A 19772-nucleotide genomic window follows, 5' to 3' on the forward strand; every position below is an offset into this window, starting at 1 on the left:
CCAGCTGTTGGTGCCTGAAGACCAGATTGGGAAACAGTGCCGTAGATCTCTTGACTTTTCGGTTTACAGTTGAGCGCCTGCTTCACTGCAACCGTACCCAGCTGGCCACTGCCCTGCCCTGAGCATCGGGGGTGGGCCAGTGGGGCGGGGCTTGGGGTCCCTGCCAAGTGCATCTGTCTGCCGTGACCCTATTTCAGTGATGAATGAAAGGAAGGAACAAAGAGCACCCCCCCCCCACCCCCACAGCTCCCATACCACGGTGTCCGGAAAACGGAGACCCAGCATCTGCGCTCGCTGGCGATTTAGACCTGCTGCGCTGTTTGATGGAGGCAGGCGTTTTGGAAGAGGGGCGGAGTCCTGCTGTTATATCTCAGTGCTCAACACCAGCTGACTGTCCAGACACTTCACACGGTCTCTTAGAGGGAAGACTGTGTTCTCTTTCAGAAGGGAAAGTAATTTACCTCCTGCCTGGTCTTCCGCATATGACATTGACAAATCTACAGCCATTCATCTTCTAACAGCTTATCCTCATCAGGGTCGGGGGGGTTGCTGGAGCCTATCCCAGCCAGCACAGGGCATTTGGATAACCAGCCAGGACTGGATGCGATCGCAGGCCACACAGGGACCTCTATCCTATATAGGATGTCGTACAACAGCCAATGCCGTGTGTGGGGAGGTCATCAGCCCCTGTGCAGTAAGGTGTGCAGCTGGCGCCCTGTGGCTATTCACCTCTCCCTCACACCCCCTAGAGCATCTTCACCCAACTCCTCCATGAACTTCAGTCACACGCATGTGTTTGCAAGCATGCGCTGCCACTTCCTGGTCAGAGCTGAGGACGGCGATGGTGGTGTCAGTTTGACGACAAGCCGCTCGTATCAACAATTATTAATTTGCCCCATACCTTAATGGGTCTACAGAAGGCCAGTGGGAGGTGTCCCCTGCAAGGATTTCCAATACTTTGAAAAATAGGGGATTCCTGGCATTCCTGTCTTTTGTTACACAACCCACAAACCCCCCGGGAGCCCTAGCAATGGCATTGTACTTCGCATCATCCTGAAAACTCAGCTGGACGCAACGTGACCTGACGCAGGTCCCTGTGTTCAGTTGTGGAAGTAGAATAGGGTGTGTGCCCAGGTGCGTTGTACTGACACCATCAGCAGAAGGAGCTCCTGAGCCAGGCCAGCTGGTTAGCCATAGCAAATAGCTCGTGTTATCTTCCACCGCTTCCGTCTGAGCTCCCTCCGGGTGGCTGTGTTTTTCTTGCCAGACCTGGAGCCTCCCCAGATCACATGCCCCCTGGATGTTGTGGTGGAGACGATAGAACGACGAGCTTTAGCCAACGTCAGCTGGGTCAGTCCGAGAGTCCAGGACAACTCCGGGGAAGAGGTGGGTCCCAGGAGTAATGGGGTAGCGGGCCTGGGAAGGATCTGATACTTGCCTGTCAGTAGGATGGTAGAAGTTCAGAGAACCTTAGGTTTGGTGTGGATTGGTTATAACACAAGGGAAGGGGTAGATGGTTTGGGTTGGCTTTAGGATGAAGGACGTGGTTAGAGATGGTTTGGTTTGGATCAGCAGTAGGACAAGGGACATGGTTTAGAGAGGGTTTGATTTTGATTGGCAATAGGATGTGGGTTAGAGATGATTTAGTTTGGGTCAGCAGTAGGATTAGGGACATGGTTTACAGAGGATTTGGTTTAGGTCACCAGTAGGACAAGTAATGTGGTTTAGAGTGGGTTTGGGTCAGCAGTAGAGCAAAGGATGTGGTTAAGAAATGGATTGGTTGGGTCAGCAGTAGGACAAGAGACATGGTTCACAGCTGGTTTGGTTTGGGTCTGCAGTGACAGAAAAGATCAGAGTTTGGTCTTTAGGGAATTTGGCTGATATTCCTGCTGGCAGATGTTGAGTATGCAGAGATGGTTGGTTTCAGGCTGGTGTGTCAGAGCCGTAATTCATAAATTCTCCCTGAATGGCACTTTAAGCACAGGGCACCTACTGCCAAACCATACCAGCCAGCCATCCTACCTTCTCTTTCCCGATCTCTCTCCATGTGAGGAGTGCAGTGGCTTTAATTCCTAGGTAAATGGGACCTTTGTGATCATTCTTCTCCGCTGCGGACCTGCAGCAACTTCCTGACTCATTCTCTCTTGACCCATAACTCCCCAGGTCACGGTTCAGGTCATGCCCATCTTAACTCAGCCTCAGATGTTCCCCATCGGAGAGGAGCGTGTCACCTACACGGCCACGGACCACTCTGGAAACCAGGCCAACTGCTCCTTCGCCGTCACAGTCATGGGTGGGTTCCTTTCTAGGCTTGCCAGCACTCACTAAATCACAGTGACAAGCGCAGCTCTGATCGGGAGCCATGTCAAGTTGAATGCCAGTTAGTAATATGTGTGTCAGCTGTAAATCAGAGGTTCTGGAGCACAGTGTATGAAGTAGATACCCAGCCGCTCCATACCTCAAAGAACTGGGGGCTTTTCTTCTTCAAAATTGATCACACAGGGTGTGAAACTGTTTGAAGGCAAAGGGTGTTCCTACTCCTAATGAGATCTGCAATATTACTATATCGTTAGATGTTTCTGTTATTTTGCAACCCCCCCCCCCCCCCCCCCTCCCCAATGTCGAGCCTGCGGCTTTTAACATCAGTGAAATTGTCTTCCTAGATACGGAACCACCAATGATTGACAGGTGCAGATCCCCGCCCCCTTTCCACACCACGGAGAAGCAGCTCGTTGTCGTGTGGGAGGTCCCTCAGTTTTCCGACAACTCAGGTAGCCAGCCATCAAATGTGTGACATGGATTTTTACCTTTAATTCAACTATTTAGTCAGTTAACTACCCAGTAAAGTGGACAAGCAAGTTCTCATGAACATTGGTGAAGCATCTTTGTCATTGAAGGAGCTGTCTGCTTGCTGATGGACAGGACGGTGGTTCCAGAGCACCCCGCCAGACCTTAATGGGTCTTATGTCATCCACTGGTCCCGCCCTGGGAGCCCGTACCATGGTTAAATGACACCAAGCCGCTTTGACGTCGGTAGTGTCAAAAATGCGCATCTCTAATCTGGGCGAACATCTTGGTGTTTATGTGGACAGGCCTTAAATAAAACGAGACGTGCGGCATGTAGTGTAAACATTACACAAACATTTCCCTCCCTTTCCACTTTCCGGGGCTGCGCCCAGCGATCTATTATGTTTCGGAGACTGAAGGACAGGCGGGCGTCGTCTGCCAGATGCTTGCATGGCGCGCAGGAATCTCGCCTCGCCGCACAGCCAGGCCAATGTACGAGCTCGATCTATGTTTAAAATGCCCAGAAGGCAGCAATTACATTGCACGGCCCAGATATGATTATAGTGTCGCATAGAGAGCAAACTACCAGTTTTCATATATCAACATGTCTGAGTTTATTAACAGCACCGTGACCTGCTGATGTGAATCACGCCATCACATGTGAGGATCATTTATACTGGCCTCTTTAGGAATATCTGCATTAATTAACAATTAAAGCTATTTCCATTTTCGAAGAGCTATTTATATACATAATATTACTCCAGTGTGTTTGTCTCTAGCATTTGAACTCACTGCCCTTGATATTGTATTTCTGTCTATCTCTGTTTATCCTTAATGGCGCCTATGTTATTGTATTCCCCAGATGGGAAATACATCTGGTTTCGGGACCGGTCCACTGCAGACACTTTCTCGTTAACTTAAACCTGGGGGAGGCATTGTATGGGTGAAGATCTAGAACTGATGGAAGGGGGTGACGGGACTGACCTTCTGACACCATCTAGTTGTCTTCAGAGACCAGAAACCAAACCTAGTTTCCTCTCATTAAGGGATCGGCTCAGTGTCCATTCCACCTGAGCAGCACGGTTGGATAATCCTGCTTTGGTCAAGGTACTGACATAGGCTGGGCTTAGTGCGTAACGGCGCCCTCTCCTGGCTTTTTCAGGTGCCACCCTCAGCATCTCCAGTACGCACAGCCCCGGCTCAGTCTTCCCCACTGGGGAGACGGTGGTGCACTATACGGCTACGGACCCCTCCGGAAACAACCGCACATGTGACCTACACATCATCGTCCAGGGTGTGTTTCCCCAGGGGACGGGTGGGGGCGTGGCTTGTTTTGCGGTGTGGGAATGCAAACATGGAACCCTTTTCATGGCATCCAAATGCTCATTCTGTATTATTTCAGCCGCCACCCCATACCCAAGACTCTGAGTCATCATCAGAGATTCCCAGTAAAACCAGTACATGCTTCCCAACCAGGGTCCACATGCGAGCAGCCGTTCCAGCCCATTAATGGAGAGTTCTCCTGTACGGAGGAAGATGATGGAGTCAACTGCACGCTCCACTGCAAGGTTGGCTACAGCTTCAGTCATCAGCGGGTGAACAGCTACTTCTGTGCCCACAATGGGCTCTGGGACCCAGCCTACACGCCCAACCAGCCCGACTGCTCACGTGAGTGGCGGTCATCCCTGGCAATCCTTACACAAGCATCTTGGCATGAGTAGCTGTGTGTAGTTGACTATTAAGAACATCTCTAATGTAGCCCTGAACTCTTTCACCAGTGAACCGGATCGCCAACAATGGTTTCAAACCCTTCGACATGCTCTTCAAAGCTTCCCGTTGCGATGACCCAAACCTGCTGAAGGCCTTTAGCAAGGAGTTCAGCGGCACACTAGGGGACATGGTGAGTGGACACTTTGTGGGGGACGTGCTAGGGAGGCCTCTGGGGTGGCAGGCCGTCTGATCAGCTCTCCTCATCTCATCATAGCTGACTCCTTTGTTTGCATTTCACAGCAAACAGCTCAAACCCTATAAGGGAGCTTTGAGGGAAATATGTCCATGTTGATCTCCTCTGCAGAACATCAGATCTTCTTGTGTTGGTATAATCAGGCAGTTCCTGGTGTGTTGCTGCAGGTGCCTACCTTCTGCAACTCAGATGATATCTCCTGCAAGCTTGAAATGATGTCACAGGGCCAGTGTCTGGAATACAACTATGATTACGAGAACGGATTTGCCATTGGTAAGACTAGACCCCAGTGTCTGCCTTAGTTTGCTTCTGGGAGCCAGATTAACTAAATCTTTTATACATACTCTAATTGTGTTCTGTGCTGGGCCTTTGAAGCCCGTTATTAAACCCAAGTATTCTCTGAAATCCATTATTATCAAGGGCCGTCATGCAGAACACTTGGGATAATTGGGATTTTTTTTCTGACGATGTTGTGAAGTTGAACAGATGAAAGGTTTGATGTTTAAGGTTTGTTCATTAGCTCGCTAACAACCCACTGTGCTAATTGAGGCGACTGCCTGAAGCTCGGGAGGGCGGGGGGCTTCCCCTGTGCCATTCAGCTCCCTGCACTCCTGTTCCAGGGCCAGGCGGATGGGCTGGTAACTGGAGGCCCCAGGATGGGCAGGATTATTCGTACCTTGACATGGGCTTCGTCACTGATCGCAAACCCAGCACTTACCAGCAGGATAACACTGCCAGCTCTCAGAGGAGCTCCCCCTACAGGGCTAAGCGGCACCGCAAGCTCGTTGGACCCACCAAGGACCAGAAAATCCAGATCTTCTTCAACATCACAGGTACTTTGCAGCCCTTTTACCCAGAAGTACCATAACTTGGCCCTCTTAAGGTTTTCTGAGCCTTTTCAGCATTTCCATTCTACTTACTTAGGATAGATATTTCTGCATTATTATCAAACTATATAATACAGAACAGGGGTCTCCAACTCCGGTCTTGGAGAGCTACTATCCAGTAGGTTTTCTATTGTACCTGGCATCTGATGAGGCACACCTGTTCCTGGTTTCTACCTGAGAATAGGTGTGGCTCATTAGAAGCCGGGCAGGACAGAAAAGTTACTGGACAGTACGTCTCCAGGACTGGAGTTGGAGACCCCTGCTATTGAATCTCACTGAGGCCCTCACAGCCATCCTGCTGCCTGACAACTGAAACCCCACACAGATGTTTCTGTGTCCCTCCAGCGACCATCCCGCTGCCTGCCTGGAGAAACAACTCACTGGAGGCAGTCAATCAGAAGCGGCTTCTGCGTACCCTGGAGCACCTGACCAATCGGCTGAAGAGGACGCTCAGCAAACAACCACTGTCTACCTTCCGTGTGGACTCTGAGATGATCGTGGCCGACCCCAAGTCTCTGGAGAGCCAGAAAGCCTCACTGTTTTGCCGCCCTGGCTCTGTGCTTAAAGACAGGATGTGTGGTGAGCTAGTTTCTGTGCTACATTGTATGTGTAATGGAAAGGATGTGTGTTAGTGTCTGTGCTGATGTTGAGAATGTGTGTTAGTCTCTGTGCTGATGTTGAGAATGTGTGTTAGTCTCTGTGCTGATGTTGAGGATGTGTGTTAGTGTCTGTGCTGATGTTGAGGATGTGTGTTAGTGTCTGTGCTGATGTTGAGGATGTGTGTTAGTGTCTGTGCTGATGTTGAGGATGTGTGTTAGTGTCTGTGCTGATGTTGAGGATGTGTGTTAGTCTCTGTGCTGATGTTGAGGATGTGTGTTAGTGTCTGTGCTGATGTTGAGGATGTGTGTTAGTGTCTGTGCTGATGTTGAGGATGTGTGTTAGTCTCTGTGCTGATGTTGAGGATGTGTGTTAGTGTCTGTGCTGATGTTGAGGATGTGTGTTAGTCTCTATGCTGATGTTGAGGATGTGTGTTAGTCTCTGTGCTGGGGGTGTGAGTATGTGTTCAGTACATATGGGCTGTTATTTGCTGAAATATAATGAGAGAAATTTACCCGAAACCCCAAGGATTGCTGATGTAGTGAATTGTTAAGGGTTTTCCAGTCTTCTGCCACTTGGAGTAGAGTACAAGGTGACCTGTCACTGGGACTTTCCTTCTTGTAGCTCTTCTGATGCCTTCTCTCCTGCTCCACAGTCCTGTGCCCAGTTGGCACCTACTACTCCCTGGAGTTTGGTGTGTGTGAGAGCTGCTGGCGGGGCTCCTACCAGGACCTGGAGGGCCAGACGGAGTGCATGCCCTGCCCCGACGGCTCCTCTACCCCCTATCTGCACTCCCGCAGCCTGTCCGAGTGCAAAGGTAACCTGCTCTAACGCCCTCTCCACAGACTGCGCTGGGAGCTTCAAACACATCTCGGCTTACACAGAGCCAGCGCCTTCGCGTGGCTCGTCGACATTAACGATGCTTGAGTTGACCCTTGAACCCGCATCCTTGTTGCAGAGCAGTGCAAGCCAGGGAGTTTCTCTGCCAGCGGGCTGGAGACCTGCGAGTCCTGCCCACTGGGCCAGTACCAGCCTGGGTTCGGGTCCCGGCTCTGCCTCCCCTGTCCGGAAGAAACCTCCACAGTGAACCGGGGAGCCGTACATGTGGCTGAGTGTGGAGGTGAGTAATGGTGGGGGGGGAGGGGGGGGGTGGTCAGGAAGGGTTTACAGGAAATGACATTGGCTAAGAAATAAAACACGGACTGCCGGACACTTCCTGACAGCACTGCTCCTTTATCTAGTTTTATTACCTGCTTCAAATTAAAAGCAGATTCAGACATTCCCAGAAATGGTGACGTCACTGGCCACTTGCGGCTTGTCTCCCGCCAGTGCCCTGCTCTGCCGGACACTTCTCCCGCACAGGCCTGTCACCCTGCTACCCCTGCCCCCGAGACTACTACCAGCCAGAGGAGGGGCGCTCCTTCTGCCTGTCCTGCCCCTTCTATGGGACCACCAGTGTGACCGGGGCGGCGTTCATTCATGACTGCTCCAGTGAGTGTCCCAAAGCCTTCCAGATGAAAGGCGCGACAACTGTCAGCCCGTTTCAACATGTCCTGCTTCATTTGGGAGAGTATCTTTCATATGCAAACTCTTGTGGCAGTTAAAGCATAGAATGCATGAGGTTCAGTAAGTTTCCTGGTTCGCAGACCCCTGTTTGAAGTCGAGGCTCATTCTTCTCAAAAGTAGCTTCAGCATCTTCCAAGCATGTGCCTCTGCCTAGGCTTTGGATCCAGCTTCCTGTCCAAGGAGCTGAGCGTGACCTCTGCCCCGGAAGCAGTCCATAAGAATTACCAGGCCAGCAGCCAGGTATGTCACATCCTGTCAGCTGCTCTTAGACCTTGTACATTACATATTAGGTACATAAGCAGTAGGGCACCAGTGAAACAACCCGCTTTTCGGATTTTATTTGCTGGATTAATAAGGCATTCTCAGCAGTCCATCACCGTGAATAACTGGTGCTTTCCTTCTCAGCTATTCCATGAGTGCTTCCTTAATCCCTGTCAGAATGAGGGCACGTGCGAGGAGGTGGGAATTGGATATGTGTGCTCCTGCCTTCCAGGATTCACAGGTAACTGTGATGATGTGGACTTGAGTAAAGACGTAGAATGTGATGCTTTGCGTAGTAGGAGCTCACAACTTCGGACTGTAGGGTGGGTGGCACTCTTTGTGAGGAGAGTGACCCCTTCTCTCCCTTGCAGGGTCCAAATGTGAGAAGGACATTGATGAGTGCGACTCGGCCCCCTGCCAAAATGGCGGGCACTGCATTGATGGCACAGGGGACTTTCAGTGCCAGTGCCAGACTGGCTATGTAGGTATGTCCGTACAGGGGTCCTCACAGCCTTTCCTTTTTCATCAAACATTATTGAGACGTTATTGCAACATGATAGGGTTGACTTGGCTTACCTTCCCCTCGGCACGGATTGGCAAACATGTGGATGGATGCTTTTGCCCACCGTTTTAATGGCGCATGGATGGGCAGTACTGGCTGGTGTGCTAATGCTCCTGCTGGTGTTCTCAGGCACCTTCTGTGAAGTGGAGGTCAATGAGTGCAGCTCCTCTCCCTGCCTGAATGATGGCCACTGTGTGGATGAGATCAACCAGTATGTCTGCAGCTGCCCGCTTGGGTTCACAGGTAAGAAATAGACTCCCCCAGCTGGTTGTGACTGGTTGCAGAATGTTCATGGACACGTGTGAGAAGTTCCACTGCTTGTGGCTGTTATGCATACATCAAAAAGAGTTGATTGATTCACATCTCAGGACAAGTGCTGCTGACATACTTTTGCTAATGTTGCTGTTGCCTAGCATGCGATAAAATGGAGACTTTGAGGTCTTCGTTAATGAGAAGACAAGTGATAATATGATCCAATCCAAATGGTATTTTGCACTTGTGTTTTTATTGAAAGGGATCCACTGTGAGCTGGAGATAGACGAATGCCTGTCGAACCCATGCCTGAACGGGGGTATCTGTGAGGACCTGGCAGGGGCCTACGCCTGCACCTGTGCCCAGGGGTTCGCCGGTGACAGCTGTGAGGTCAACGTCAACGAGTGCAACAGCGCCCCCTGCCTGAATGGAGGCACCTGCTCAGACAGGGTCAACGACTTCATGTAAGTGGTCACCTGGTCTACTTAGCAGGTAATCCAGTTCCTACTGCTGTAGGTATCATTTGTCTGTGAACAGGGTTAATGCTGTAGGGTTATCTGTCTAACCGGCCAGTGTAATTTGCAGACTGGGATGCCATATTCCGTACAGGACTGCCTGTATAACCATATGTGAGGTTGATGGTGATGCCAGGAAGGATCCATACAGTGTGTCCATGGAGCCTGTGGAGTTTTACATGAGCTCCACAATACAGCTATTAGCTCAGGGGTTAAATGCATGGACCTTTAAGCACAACTGCTAAGGTTAAAATATCCATGTCTAGGAGAACTAGGTTTCCGAATGATTATTTCTGATTGGTGCAAATGGTTATATGGATGGATGGATGGATGGATGGATGGATGGTCAGGTCTCTTTGCATAGAAGCCCCTCTCTGTGTAACACTGACATCCATGGCCCAGGTGCGAATGCCCAGTCGGCTACACCGGCAAGCTGTGCCAGGTGGACGTGGATGAGTGTGCCCCGGGGCCCTGCCTGAACGGGGCCACCTGCCAGGACAGCCCGGGCTCCTTCCGCTGCATCTGCCGCCCAGGGTTCAACGGAAGCAGGTGTGAGACAGGTATAGACGACAGAGCAGGGGGGAGCCCTATTGGCCTGCTGTTTCCAGGGCGACCGAGCAGGGATAATGTGTCAGTGTGATAGGACAGCCTCTTTAGATGGAGGTATTATCCTGTGGAGAGAGGCTTTACATGATGCTTAAATATATATTTAAAGGAACGAGCTTCAAGGTTTTGTAATTTTGCACAATTTCCGATCCCCCATCCAGCTCAGCACTGCTCTGAGGTCACTCGCTTTGAGGTCACTACCTCTGAGGTCACTCGCTTTGAGGTCACTACCTCTGAGGTCACTCGCTTTGAGGTCACTACCTCTGAGGTCACTCGCTTTGAGGTCACTACCTCTGAGGTCACTCGCTCTGAGGTCACTACCTCTGAGGTCACTCGCTTTGAGGTCACTACCTCTGAGGTCACTCGCTTTGAGGTCACTACCTCTGAGGTCACTCGCTTTGAGGTCACTACCTCTGAGGTCACTCGCTCTGAGGTCACTACCTCTGAGGTCACTCGCTTTGAGGTCACTACCTCTGAGGTCACTACCTCTGAGGTCACTACCTCTGAGGTCACTACCTCTGAGGTCACTCGCTCTGAGGTCACTACCTCTGAGGTCACTCGCTCTGAGGTCACTACCTCTGCCCTTTTTGCATAAGGCTCTTTCACCCCCCCCCCCCCAGAAATGTCCTCCTCCTTTAACCTGGACTTTGAGGTGTCTGGTATCCATGGTTACGTCCTGCTGGACGGCGTCCTGCCCCCCCTGACGGCCATTACCTGCACCTTCTGGATGAAGTCGTCGGACAGCACCAACTACGGGGCCCCCATCTCCTACGCCGTGGAAGACGGGAGCGACAACGCCTTCCTACTGATCGACTATAACGGGTGAACCCCCGGTCCCTGAAAATGGGGCATTCCACATCAAATCACCCCAAAACATTGTCTACACATCTAGATGGAATAGCGATTGTATGAACCTTAATGTAAGCAGTCATCTCTGGCTTCATTGGCTGTCTGTTAACTCCCCATATGGTTAAACAAGCACTGTATGTCTCTTTAACAATTTAGTTATGTTTTTGTTGACTTTACTTCCTGGATCCTGACTCTGTGCCCAACCCAACAAGGAAGTTACGATAGTTAAGAGAACTTCTAACCTGGAATCTGATCATTTATACAGCTTCTGCTACTCAAGCTGGTTTGCTGCAGTGAGCCTTGAAAATTTGGTTATAAGTGCCAGCCGGTCCTCTGAATGACAGAGCTTTCTGTTCAGCTGGGTTCTGTACATCAACGGCAAGGAGCGCATCACGGACTGCCCAGCTGTCAACGACGGACAATGGCATCACATTGGCGTGTCCTGGCGCAGTGTGGATGGTGACTGGAAGGTCTACATCGACGGGAAGCTGTCAGATGGGGGGAAAGACCTGTCGGTCGGCGCCACTATCCCAGGTTGGTGTTACATCAGCACTGGGGCCGGTATTATAAGCATGAGTGGATGCACCAAATGAGGAATAAACCCAAAGGAATTAACCTGGAAAGATTAACCCGGAGTGGTTGACCCAGAGTGATTAACCCAGAGTGACTGATCCCGAGTGACTGACCGAGAGTGATTAACCCGGAGTGGCTGACCCTGAGTGACTGACCGAGAGTGATTAACCCGGAGTGGTTGACCCCGAGTGACTGACCGAGAGTGATTAACCCAGAGTGACTGACCCCGAGTGACTGACCTAGAGTGATTAACCCAGAGTGACTGACCCCGAGTGACTGACCGAGAGTGATTAACCCAGAGTGGCTGACCCCGAGTGACTGACCGAGAGTGATTAACCGAGAGTGACTGACCCCGAGTGACTGACCGAGAGTGATTAACCCAGAGTGACTGACCCCGAGTGACTGACCTAGAGTGATTAACCCAGAGTGACTGACCCCGAGTGACTGACCGAGAGTGATTAACCCAGAGTGGCTGACCCCGAGTGACTGACCGAGAGTGATTAACCGAGAGTGACTGACCCCGAGTGACTGACCTAGAGTGATTAACCCAGAGTGACTGACCCCGAGTGACTGACTGAGAGTGATTAACCCAGAGTGGCTGACCCCGAGTGACTGACCGAGAGTAATTAACCCAGAGTGGCTGGCCCCGAGTGACTGACCGAGAGTGATTAACCCAGAGTGGCTGGCCCCGAGTGACTGACCGAGAGTGATTAACCCAGAGTGGCTGGCCCCGAATGACTGACTGAGAGTGATTAACCCAGAGTGGCTGACCCCAAGTGATCAACCCAGAGGGATTAATGCAGAGTGACTGATCCCGAGTGATCAATCCAGAGGGATTAATGCAGAGTGACTGACCCCAAATGATCAACCCAGAGGGATTAATGCAGAGTGACTGACCCAGAGTCATTAACTCAGAGTGATTAAGCTAGAGTCACTGACCCAGAGTGATTAACACAGAATGACTCACCCAGAGTGATTAATCACGGCCAATCAATGACATTGAATGGTCTTGTTTCCTTACATTACTGTATTATACTGTGCTAATTTAATTAGTGCCCTGTTAGGAAAAGATTAAACCAGAGGGATAAACACACAGTGATTAACCGAAAGTGACAAACGTAGAGTGATTAACATGGGGATTAACCTAGAATGTAAAGATGCAGTAATTAACCCAGAGTGATTAACCCCAAGGGATTAACCTAGAGTGATTAACCGGTGAGGGGTAAACCCAGAGTCAGTCATTCACTTTGGAAGGTTTTCATTTTATTCATTTTATTTATACTGTGCTAATTTCATTAGTGTCCTGTTGGGAAGCGTCCTCTATATTTGTCACGTGTGACCAGTCTGGGATTATTTGTGGTCAGTGCTGACAATGAAAGTCGGTCACAGGGGGTCAGACTCATGCCTTACTGGGATCTCATGGGAATCATTTGGTCTCTCTGCAGGTGGGGGGGCGCTGGTGCTGGGCCAGGACCAAGACCAGAGGGGCAATGGTTTCAGCCCAGTGGAGTCATTTGTGGGCTCCCTCAGCCAGCTCAACCTGTGGGACCATGTCCTCACAGCCCAGCAAGTAATTCTGACACTGCAAAGCTTGTTCTCGCCACTCAGAGGCGATACACCCTGTCATTACGTGGCTGAAAGACATACGTTCCCTGTACCCTATCATACTGTGCTACCTCCCAGCCTGTCTGTCTCTGCTCCTCCTCACCGCAGAAACACACGATCGAGTTTGACGTCTTCCACATGATGCCATACCCCATGCCTTTTAGCGTGACACTCTATACTTCACCCAGGATCGCCTTAATCTCCTGTGGTGTGGCGAGGAGAGGGCCTCAGCTCTGCGAGCAGGCCCGGGTCCCAGCTGAGCTCTTGGGACGGCTTCAGTCACTTTTAAACCGAAGTTATTCTGATAATGACTTCATGAGAAGCAGAAGCGCACAAGCGTTGTAAGGAAAAGCCCCTTCTAGCAAGACGGAACCACACTCTACATGAAACCCACTGTCAAATAGCTGAGCTCTTAAAGAACTCGATAAACTCGAACTCGATATTTTATTACACTAAATACTGTCTCTTGTAATCAGCTATGCAAACCCCATACGCAGACTGAGGGGAGGAGATCATACCTGTGACCCTGAAGGTTTGAGGCTGCAGTGCTCCCCCTTGAGGCATCAAGTGAAAACGCAATTTCAAAAACAATGATCACCAAAGTTACCAAAATGAAGCTGGTTTCCTCAGAAAACTGAGGTTAAATGTTTTTAACAGCCTTTGAAAAGCAGACTTGCCTGTCATTGGCTGTGTCAGGTCTAACTCTGTAATTAGAGGTATCTGTGGCTGGCTAATGTGGGGCTGCTCGTTAGTACATGTATCTGTACATGTGCTGCCTTACTCCTATATAGATAATCACTCAGCACTCCTCTGTTGCAGATGAATGCTCTGGCCACCAGCTGCCCTGAGGACCTGCAAAGAGGCAACGTCTTGGCATGGCCAGATTTTCTTAAAGGGGTCATCGGCAGGGTCAAGTCTACAGCCAAGAGCACCTTTTGTGCAGGTAAAGATATGCTTATACTCACTGATACTGTATCATGCTATAGATATGCTAATACTCACTGATACTGTATCATGCTATAGATATGCTAATACTCACTGATACCGTATCATGCTATAGATATGCTTATACTCACTGATACCGTATCATGCCATAAATATGCTTATACTCACTGATACCGTATCATGCTATGGATATGCTTATACTCACTGATACCGTATCATGCTATAGATATGCTTATACTCACTGATACCGTATCATGCCATAGATATGCTTATACTCACTGATACCGTATCATGCCATAGATATGCTTATACTCACTGATACTGTATCATGCTATAGATATGCTAATACTGTATCATGCTATAGATATGCTTTATACTCACTGATACTGTATCATGCTATAGATATGCTAATACTCACTGATACTGTATCATGCTATAGATATGCTAATACTCACTGATACTGTATCATGCTATAGATATGCTAATACTCACTGATACTGTATCATGCTATAGATATGCTTTATACTCACTGATACTGTATCACGTTGCAAATATGCTTATACTCACTAATACTGTGTCACATTACAAATATTCTTATACTCGCTGATATTGTATCACGCTACAGATATGCTTATACTCATTGATACTGTATCACGCTATAGATATGCTTATACTCACTGATACTGTATCACGTTGCAAATATGCTTATACTCACTGATACTGTGTCACATTACATATATTCTTATACTCACTGATACTTTATCACGTTACAGATATACTTATACTCACTGATACTGTATCACGTTACAGATATTCTTATACTCACTGATACTTTATCACATTTCAGATATACTTATACTCACTGATACTGTATCACGTTACAGATATACTTATACTAATACTATTTCATGCTACAGATATGCTTACATTCATAATGTATCATATTACCTTTATGTGTTTGTAACTATATGGGGGTATGTAACTATCCTAAATGTATCACTGGTATGCGCTTACAATTAAAGCATGTAAGTTTAAGAAGGTTTTATTATTATTTACTGGGTAAAATTAGATGATTTGACAAAACTGCAAACCCCAAAATATTTTTGTTTATTTTGGCATCAGATTGCCCCCTGCTGGAAAATGTCATCCCTCACCTTCGTGCCTCAAGACCAATAGCAAGCCCAGGCTCCCAGCTGCAGGTCTATTGCGATCCCGGCTTCTACCTGGTGGGGGAGTCGGAGCTGCGGTGCCACAACAAGGGGTTGTGGAGTCACCCTCTGCCACACTGTGAAAGTAAGCATGGCTACCATTAGGGAGCGTGGGAAGGAGGAGGTCTTAGGAATGGGAATAATCAGCATATACATTTCTGAAGGTGAGCAGCACCTCAGATTGGAACCGCCTTAGTGACTCATTTTTGAGAAAAACTACCAAAAAATCTACCGCAATACTGAAGGTGTCCAGAACCCGGCACTGACGTGTGTGTGTGCTGATTAATAAAGACCATTACAGTACTGTTAGACAGAGTGCAGATTGGGATTGCCAAGAAATCCATCATAAGTGTTTACAGTATGGGATGAGTGCTATTAACCTGTTAACCCATAATGCAGTGGGGTGAGCCAAATGGATCCTGTCCAATCGGCAAAGCACTTTGCCCTGTTTTTATGCAGTTCCACTTCAGGCAAATTGAGAGGCTCAGTTTTCCCCATTTTTTCCAAGATTAATGTTTCATACATACTCTGTGAATGTTTTTTGCTAAGCATTAACCCCCTCCTGCCCCCAACACTTACACGAGAACCCCATGGGATGTTGATACTTTACAGGGGTGGACTGTAGACCTCCACCAGACCTGGAACATGGCCTGTACACCGGGGACGATTTTCATGCCGGCAGCACTGTAACCTACCGCTGCAGTTCCGGTTTCTACCTGCTGGGGGACCCCAGAATGCTGTGCGCTAACAATGGGACCTGGACTGGCAACCTACCAGCATGCCTGGGTGGGGAGGTCTCACCTGACCTAAATCACCCTCAGCAGATTAGTGCTTACACTGCAACACTATCTGACATTGGTCTACACATGTTTAGGGATACAAACAGTTTGCATATTAATCACATACTTTGAGCTGGTTCTACGGCGATGACCAATGTCCTGATCGTACGTTTGACTGGCTCTCTCATACCACCCCCCAACCCCCCCCCTCCCGTTGTGATCCCGTCAACCCTGACCGGTGCAGATGTAAACGAGTGTGCACTAGGATCCGACTGTGACAAGCATGCTAGCTGCCACAACACGGACGGCTCGTACACCTGCACCTGCGTGCCCCCCTACAGTGGTGATGGCAAGAACTGTACAGGTAACTCAAAGGGCCAGGGCAGGCTGGGGTTAGGGTTAGGGTTAGGCTTAGACCATCAGTAGGGTTAGGCCGTTAGTATGGTTAGGATTAGGCCACCAGCATAGTTAAGGTTAGGATTAGTCCGTCAGTAAGGTTAGAGTTAGACCTTCAGTAGAGTTAGGCCATCAGTAGCGTTAAGGTTAGGCCATAAGTATGGTTAGCGTTAGGCCGTCAGTAGGTTTAGGGTTAGGCCATCAATTGCTGTGGGCTAAGGAAACACCATTGATAACTGGGCTCTATGGTCTACTTATTTGTATGCAAGTTTAGCTTCATTTTTATTTTTATCAAGACATTGCCCTCATGATCATGAGAGTGACATGCAGTGTGATGTGCTATCTGTCTGGCTCATTCTCTATCTTTAAACAAATCAGAGCCAGTCAAATGTAGGGACCCCGGCTACCCAGAGTTTGGTCATCGGGACGGGAGCAACTTCATTGTGGGCAGTGAGGTGGTGTTTACCTGCGAGGAGGGCTACGAGCTGATTGGTTCATCCCACATGCAATGCACAGAGACTGGAGAGTGGGATGGCATCTTTCCATACTGCAAAGGTAACCGAACAGATCAAATACAATGGACCAATGGGGTTTACCTTTGATAGACAGAAAGGTTCTGCTTTAAGTGCAATAATCTCATTAAGGGTGATACATAGTCTGTCGAGAGTGGGTGGGGTTTACCTTCGGTATAAGGAGCTAATGCAGAGGACCACATTGTGAACAAGCCTGCCTGAGTAATATCTGCGTTACCATCCTTCCCCCAGCTCTGTCCTGTGGAAAGCCCCCTGTTCCAGATAATTCTATCATCAAGGGGAACAACTTCACTTTCGGAAGCAAGGTGACTTTCAGGTATCACGTCAGGCATCTCTAGAAAGTGTGTCGCAATGTCCTGGGACTTTAAAAAGAACAGGACCTTATCAGGGTGTCTTTTATTGAAAAGCTGTACTTTTAGATTCAGCATTAAGGAAGTGTGTTTTATTTGATTACTTGCTGAATAATAAAAACTCATGTGTTACTGTATTGAATTCCATCATATCAGAGTAGCAACTGTAAGTCTGTTTAGATGTATAATAAAAATCTCATTTGCTAACAGAGGGTGTCTGAGATAATAAACCCAGCGAAATTCTGTAATTTAATAACTAACTACAAAAAAACACTGGATTTTCCCTTTCAAGGTCATTTAAGTACATCTAAGTACTGTGCATGTACCATTATTCCTGATGATGTTGGCCTTGTGACTTTGACACATCTTCCAGCTGCAAGAAAGGGTTTTTCTCACGGGGCCCAGCAGAGATTGAATGCCGGGCCAACTTGAAATGGAGTAGATCGCCCCCTGCCTGTGAACCCATGACCTGTAATGAGCCCCCACATGTCAAACATGGAAATGTCACAGGCACTAAGAGAACATATCAGTCCACTGTCACATACACCTGTGCGGAGGGGTACAGGTAAGAGGACCATCAATAGTTATCCTTTCTTAAGTGTTGTGGCTGGTGTCACTGTGACAGTCTCTCTGAGGGCCTTGAGTTGGTAAGCTAAGTAAAAATTGATGGATGGATGGATGGATGGATGGATGGATGGATGGATGGATGGATGGCATAAAAACTTGGGTAACCGTATGACCTGCAGGATCTCTGAAGAGCTAGGTGGATATCTAGCATATGAGGAGATAGATGGATGCCTGGCCTATGAGGAGATAGGTGGATGCCTGGCCTGTGAGGAGATAGGTGGATGCCTAGCTTGTGAGGAGATAGGTGGGTGCCTGGTCTATGAGGAGATAGGAGGATGCCTGGTCTATGAGGAGATAGGTGGATGCCTGGCCTATGAGGAGATTGGTGGATGCCTGGCCTATGAGGAGATTGGTGGATGCCTGCCCTATGAGGAGATAGGTGGATGCCTGGCCTGTGAGGAGATAGGAGGATGCCTAGCTTGTGAGGAGATAGGTGGATGCCTGGTCTATGAGGAGATAGGTGGATGCCTGGTCTATGAGGAGATAGGTGGATGCCTGGCCTATGAGGAGATTGGTGGATGCCTGCCCTATGAGGAGATAGGTGGATGCCTGACCTGTGAGGAGATAGGAGGATGCCTAGCTTGTGAGGAGATAGGTGGATGCCTGGCCTATGAGGAAATATGTGGATGCCTGGCCTATGAGTAGATAGATGGATGCCTGGCCTGTGAAGAGACAGGTAGCTGTGATTCTGTGTAATTGGAAGTTGGTCTCAAGACTGCAGGGTCCTGCAGACGTGTCCTGTGAAGCTTCCGGAGAGTGGAGCACGCCGGTGCCGAAGTGCGCCGAGGTGAACTGTGGGGAGCCACCCACGCTGCTGGACGCCACAGCCATGGGTAGCAATTTCACCCTGGGGAGTCAGGTGCATTACACCTGTAAGGAAGGGTAAGAACTCTATATTACCTTACAGTCAGGTGACCTGCTGCCATTCTGGTGGCCTGATGTCATCTGCCCCCCCATCTCAACCCACAGATACACACTGCTGGGACCGCAGACCCGCGAGTGCCTACCTACCGGCCGGTGGAGCCAAAGCTCTGCCCAGTGCGTGCCCCACTCCTGTGGGCCCCCTCCCCCTGTGGACCACGCCCTATACCAGCAGTCCGGCCATCAGCTCTTCGGAGACACAGCTATATACTTCTGCAAAGATGGCTACACTGCTGGCAACAACTCCAAGGTCCTCTGCAATGCCCAGGGTCAGTGGGTGCCACCAGAGGGGCACGAGATGCCCAGTTGCATCGCCAACTTCTGTCAGCGCCCGCCGGACCTGCCCCACGCTATCCTGGACTCGGTCTCCACCAGCAGGCCGAACAAGTATGTCAGCAACACAGAGGTCAGCTACAAGTGTGAGGAGGGCTTCACGCTCAACACCACAGCCACGCTGAGGTGCATGCTGGGAGGGGAATGGGTACCCTCCCCCTCTGACATCAGCTGTGTGCCCGTGCGCTGCTCGAAACCTGAGTCCATCCCCCGAGGGTACGTAAGCGGCACCAACTACAGCTTTGGGGCCATGGTGGCGTACAGCTGTGACAAGGGCTTCATGATCGATGGGGAGAAAAGGAGAACCTGTCAAGCAAATGGCGAGTGGGGTGGGGCTCTGCCTTCTTGCCAGCCCGTGTCCTGCATTAACCCCCCTCAAGTGACAAACGGCTCCATCAAGGTAATCATTTTTTCAGACAGAGTGTATGAATATTCTTCTGAGATCCAGCACTTAATTTTTGTCCTTTCCTCATATCTCATACTACACAAGTTCTGCTGTTCCTTAAATTACACAGTTACAGCTTTAAGATGACATCACATGCGTAGTGGTATAACCTTGCCGACTTTCCCCTTTTCAATATTGTGATCACTATTAAAAAGGTTTTTTCCCCTGGATCTCAGGATGGCATCAAGCAGTGGTAGATTTACTAGGCGTTG

The 19772-nt window shown here is 49.3% G+C and overlaps 1 protein-coding gene and 1 long non-coding RNA gene across 5 annotated transcripts in view; both read left to right on the forward strand.

Annotated features, from left to right (window-relative positions):
* svep1 (sushi, von Willebrand factor type A, EGF and pentraxin domain containing 1) overlaps positions 1-19772 on the forward strand; it is a 65928-nt gene that overhangs the window by 32030 nt on the left and 14126 nt on the right. For all 4 annotated transcript variants that reach the window (XM_048971207.1, XM_048971204.1, XM_048971205.1 and 1 more), the window contains 30 exons: positions 1268-1386; positions 2164-2293; positions 2664-2771; positions 3950-4081; positions 4264-4455; positions 4566-4687; positions 4918-5023; positions 5371-5583; positions 5983-6216; positions 6890-7051; positions 7193-7354; positions 7564-7725; positions 7955-8040; positions 8206-8302; positions 8433-8546; positions 8753-8866; positions 9138-9339; positions 9793-9950; positions 10617-10818; positions 11204-11379; positions 12864-12988; positions 13843-13966; positions 15091-15261; positions 15789-15962; positions 16200-16319; positions 16730-16906; positions 17116-17200; positions 17608-17799; positions 18576-18743; positions 18831-19515. In XM_048971207.1, coding sequence (XP_048827164.1) covers positions 1268-1386; positions 2164-2293; positions 2664-2771; positions 3950-4081; positions 4264-4455; positions 4566-4687; positions 4918-5023; positions 5371-5583; positions 5983-6216; positions 6890-7051; positions 7193-7354; positions 7564-7725; positions 7955-8040; positions 8206-8302; positions 8433-8546; positions 8753-8866; positions 9138-9339; positions 9793-9950; positions 10617-10818; positions 11204-11379; positions 12864-12988; positions 13843-13966; positions 15091-15261; positions 15789-15962; positions 16200-16319; positions 16730-16906; positions 17116-17200; positions 17608-17799; positions 18576-18743; positions 18831-19515 — 5012 coding nt within the window. The remainder of the gene's footprint in view (positions 1-1267; positions 1387-2163; positions 2294-2663; positions 2772-3949; positions 4082-4263; positions 4456-4565; positions 4688-4917; positions 5024-5370; positions 5584-5982; positions 6217-6889; positions 7052-7192; positions 7355-7563; positions 7726-7954; positions 8041-8205; positions 8303-8432; positions 8547-8752; positions 8867-9137; positions 9340-9792; positions 9951-10616; positions 10819-11203; positions 11380-12863; positions 12989-13842; positions 13967-15090; positions 15262-15788; positions 15963-16199; positions 16320-16729; positions 16907-17115; positions 17201-17607; positions 17800-18575; positions 18744-18830; positions 19516-19772) is intronic.
* LOC125705037 (uncharacterized) lies at positions 9976-10599 on the forward strand. The gene is made up of 3 exons (XR_007381330.1): positions 9976-10279; positions 10310-10399; positions 10430-10599. It is a non-coding gene; the product is annotated as an uncharacterized LOC125705037 (long non-coding RNA).

Source organism: Brienomyrus brachyistius, chromosome 12 (genome assembly GCF_023856365.1).
Source record: "Brienomyrus brachyistius isolate T26 chromosome 12, BBRACH_0.4, whole genome shotgun sequence".
In the NCBI taxonomy this organism is placed as follows: domain Eukaryota; kingdom Metazoa; phylum Chordata; class Actinopteri; order Osteoglossiformes; family Mormyridae; genus Brienomyrus; species Brienomyrus brachyistius.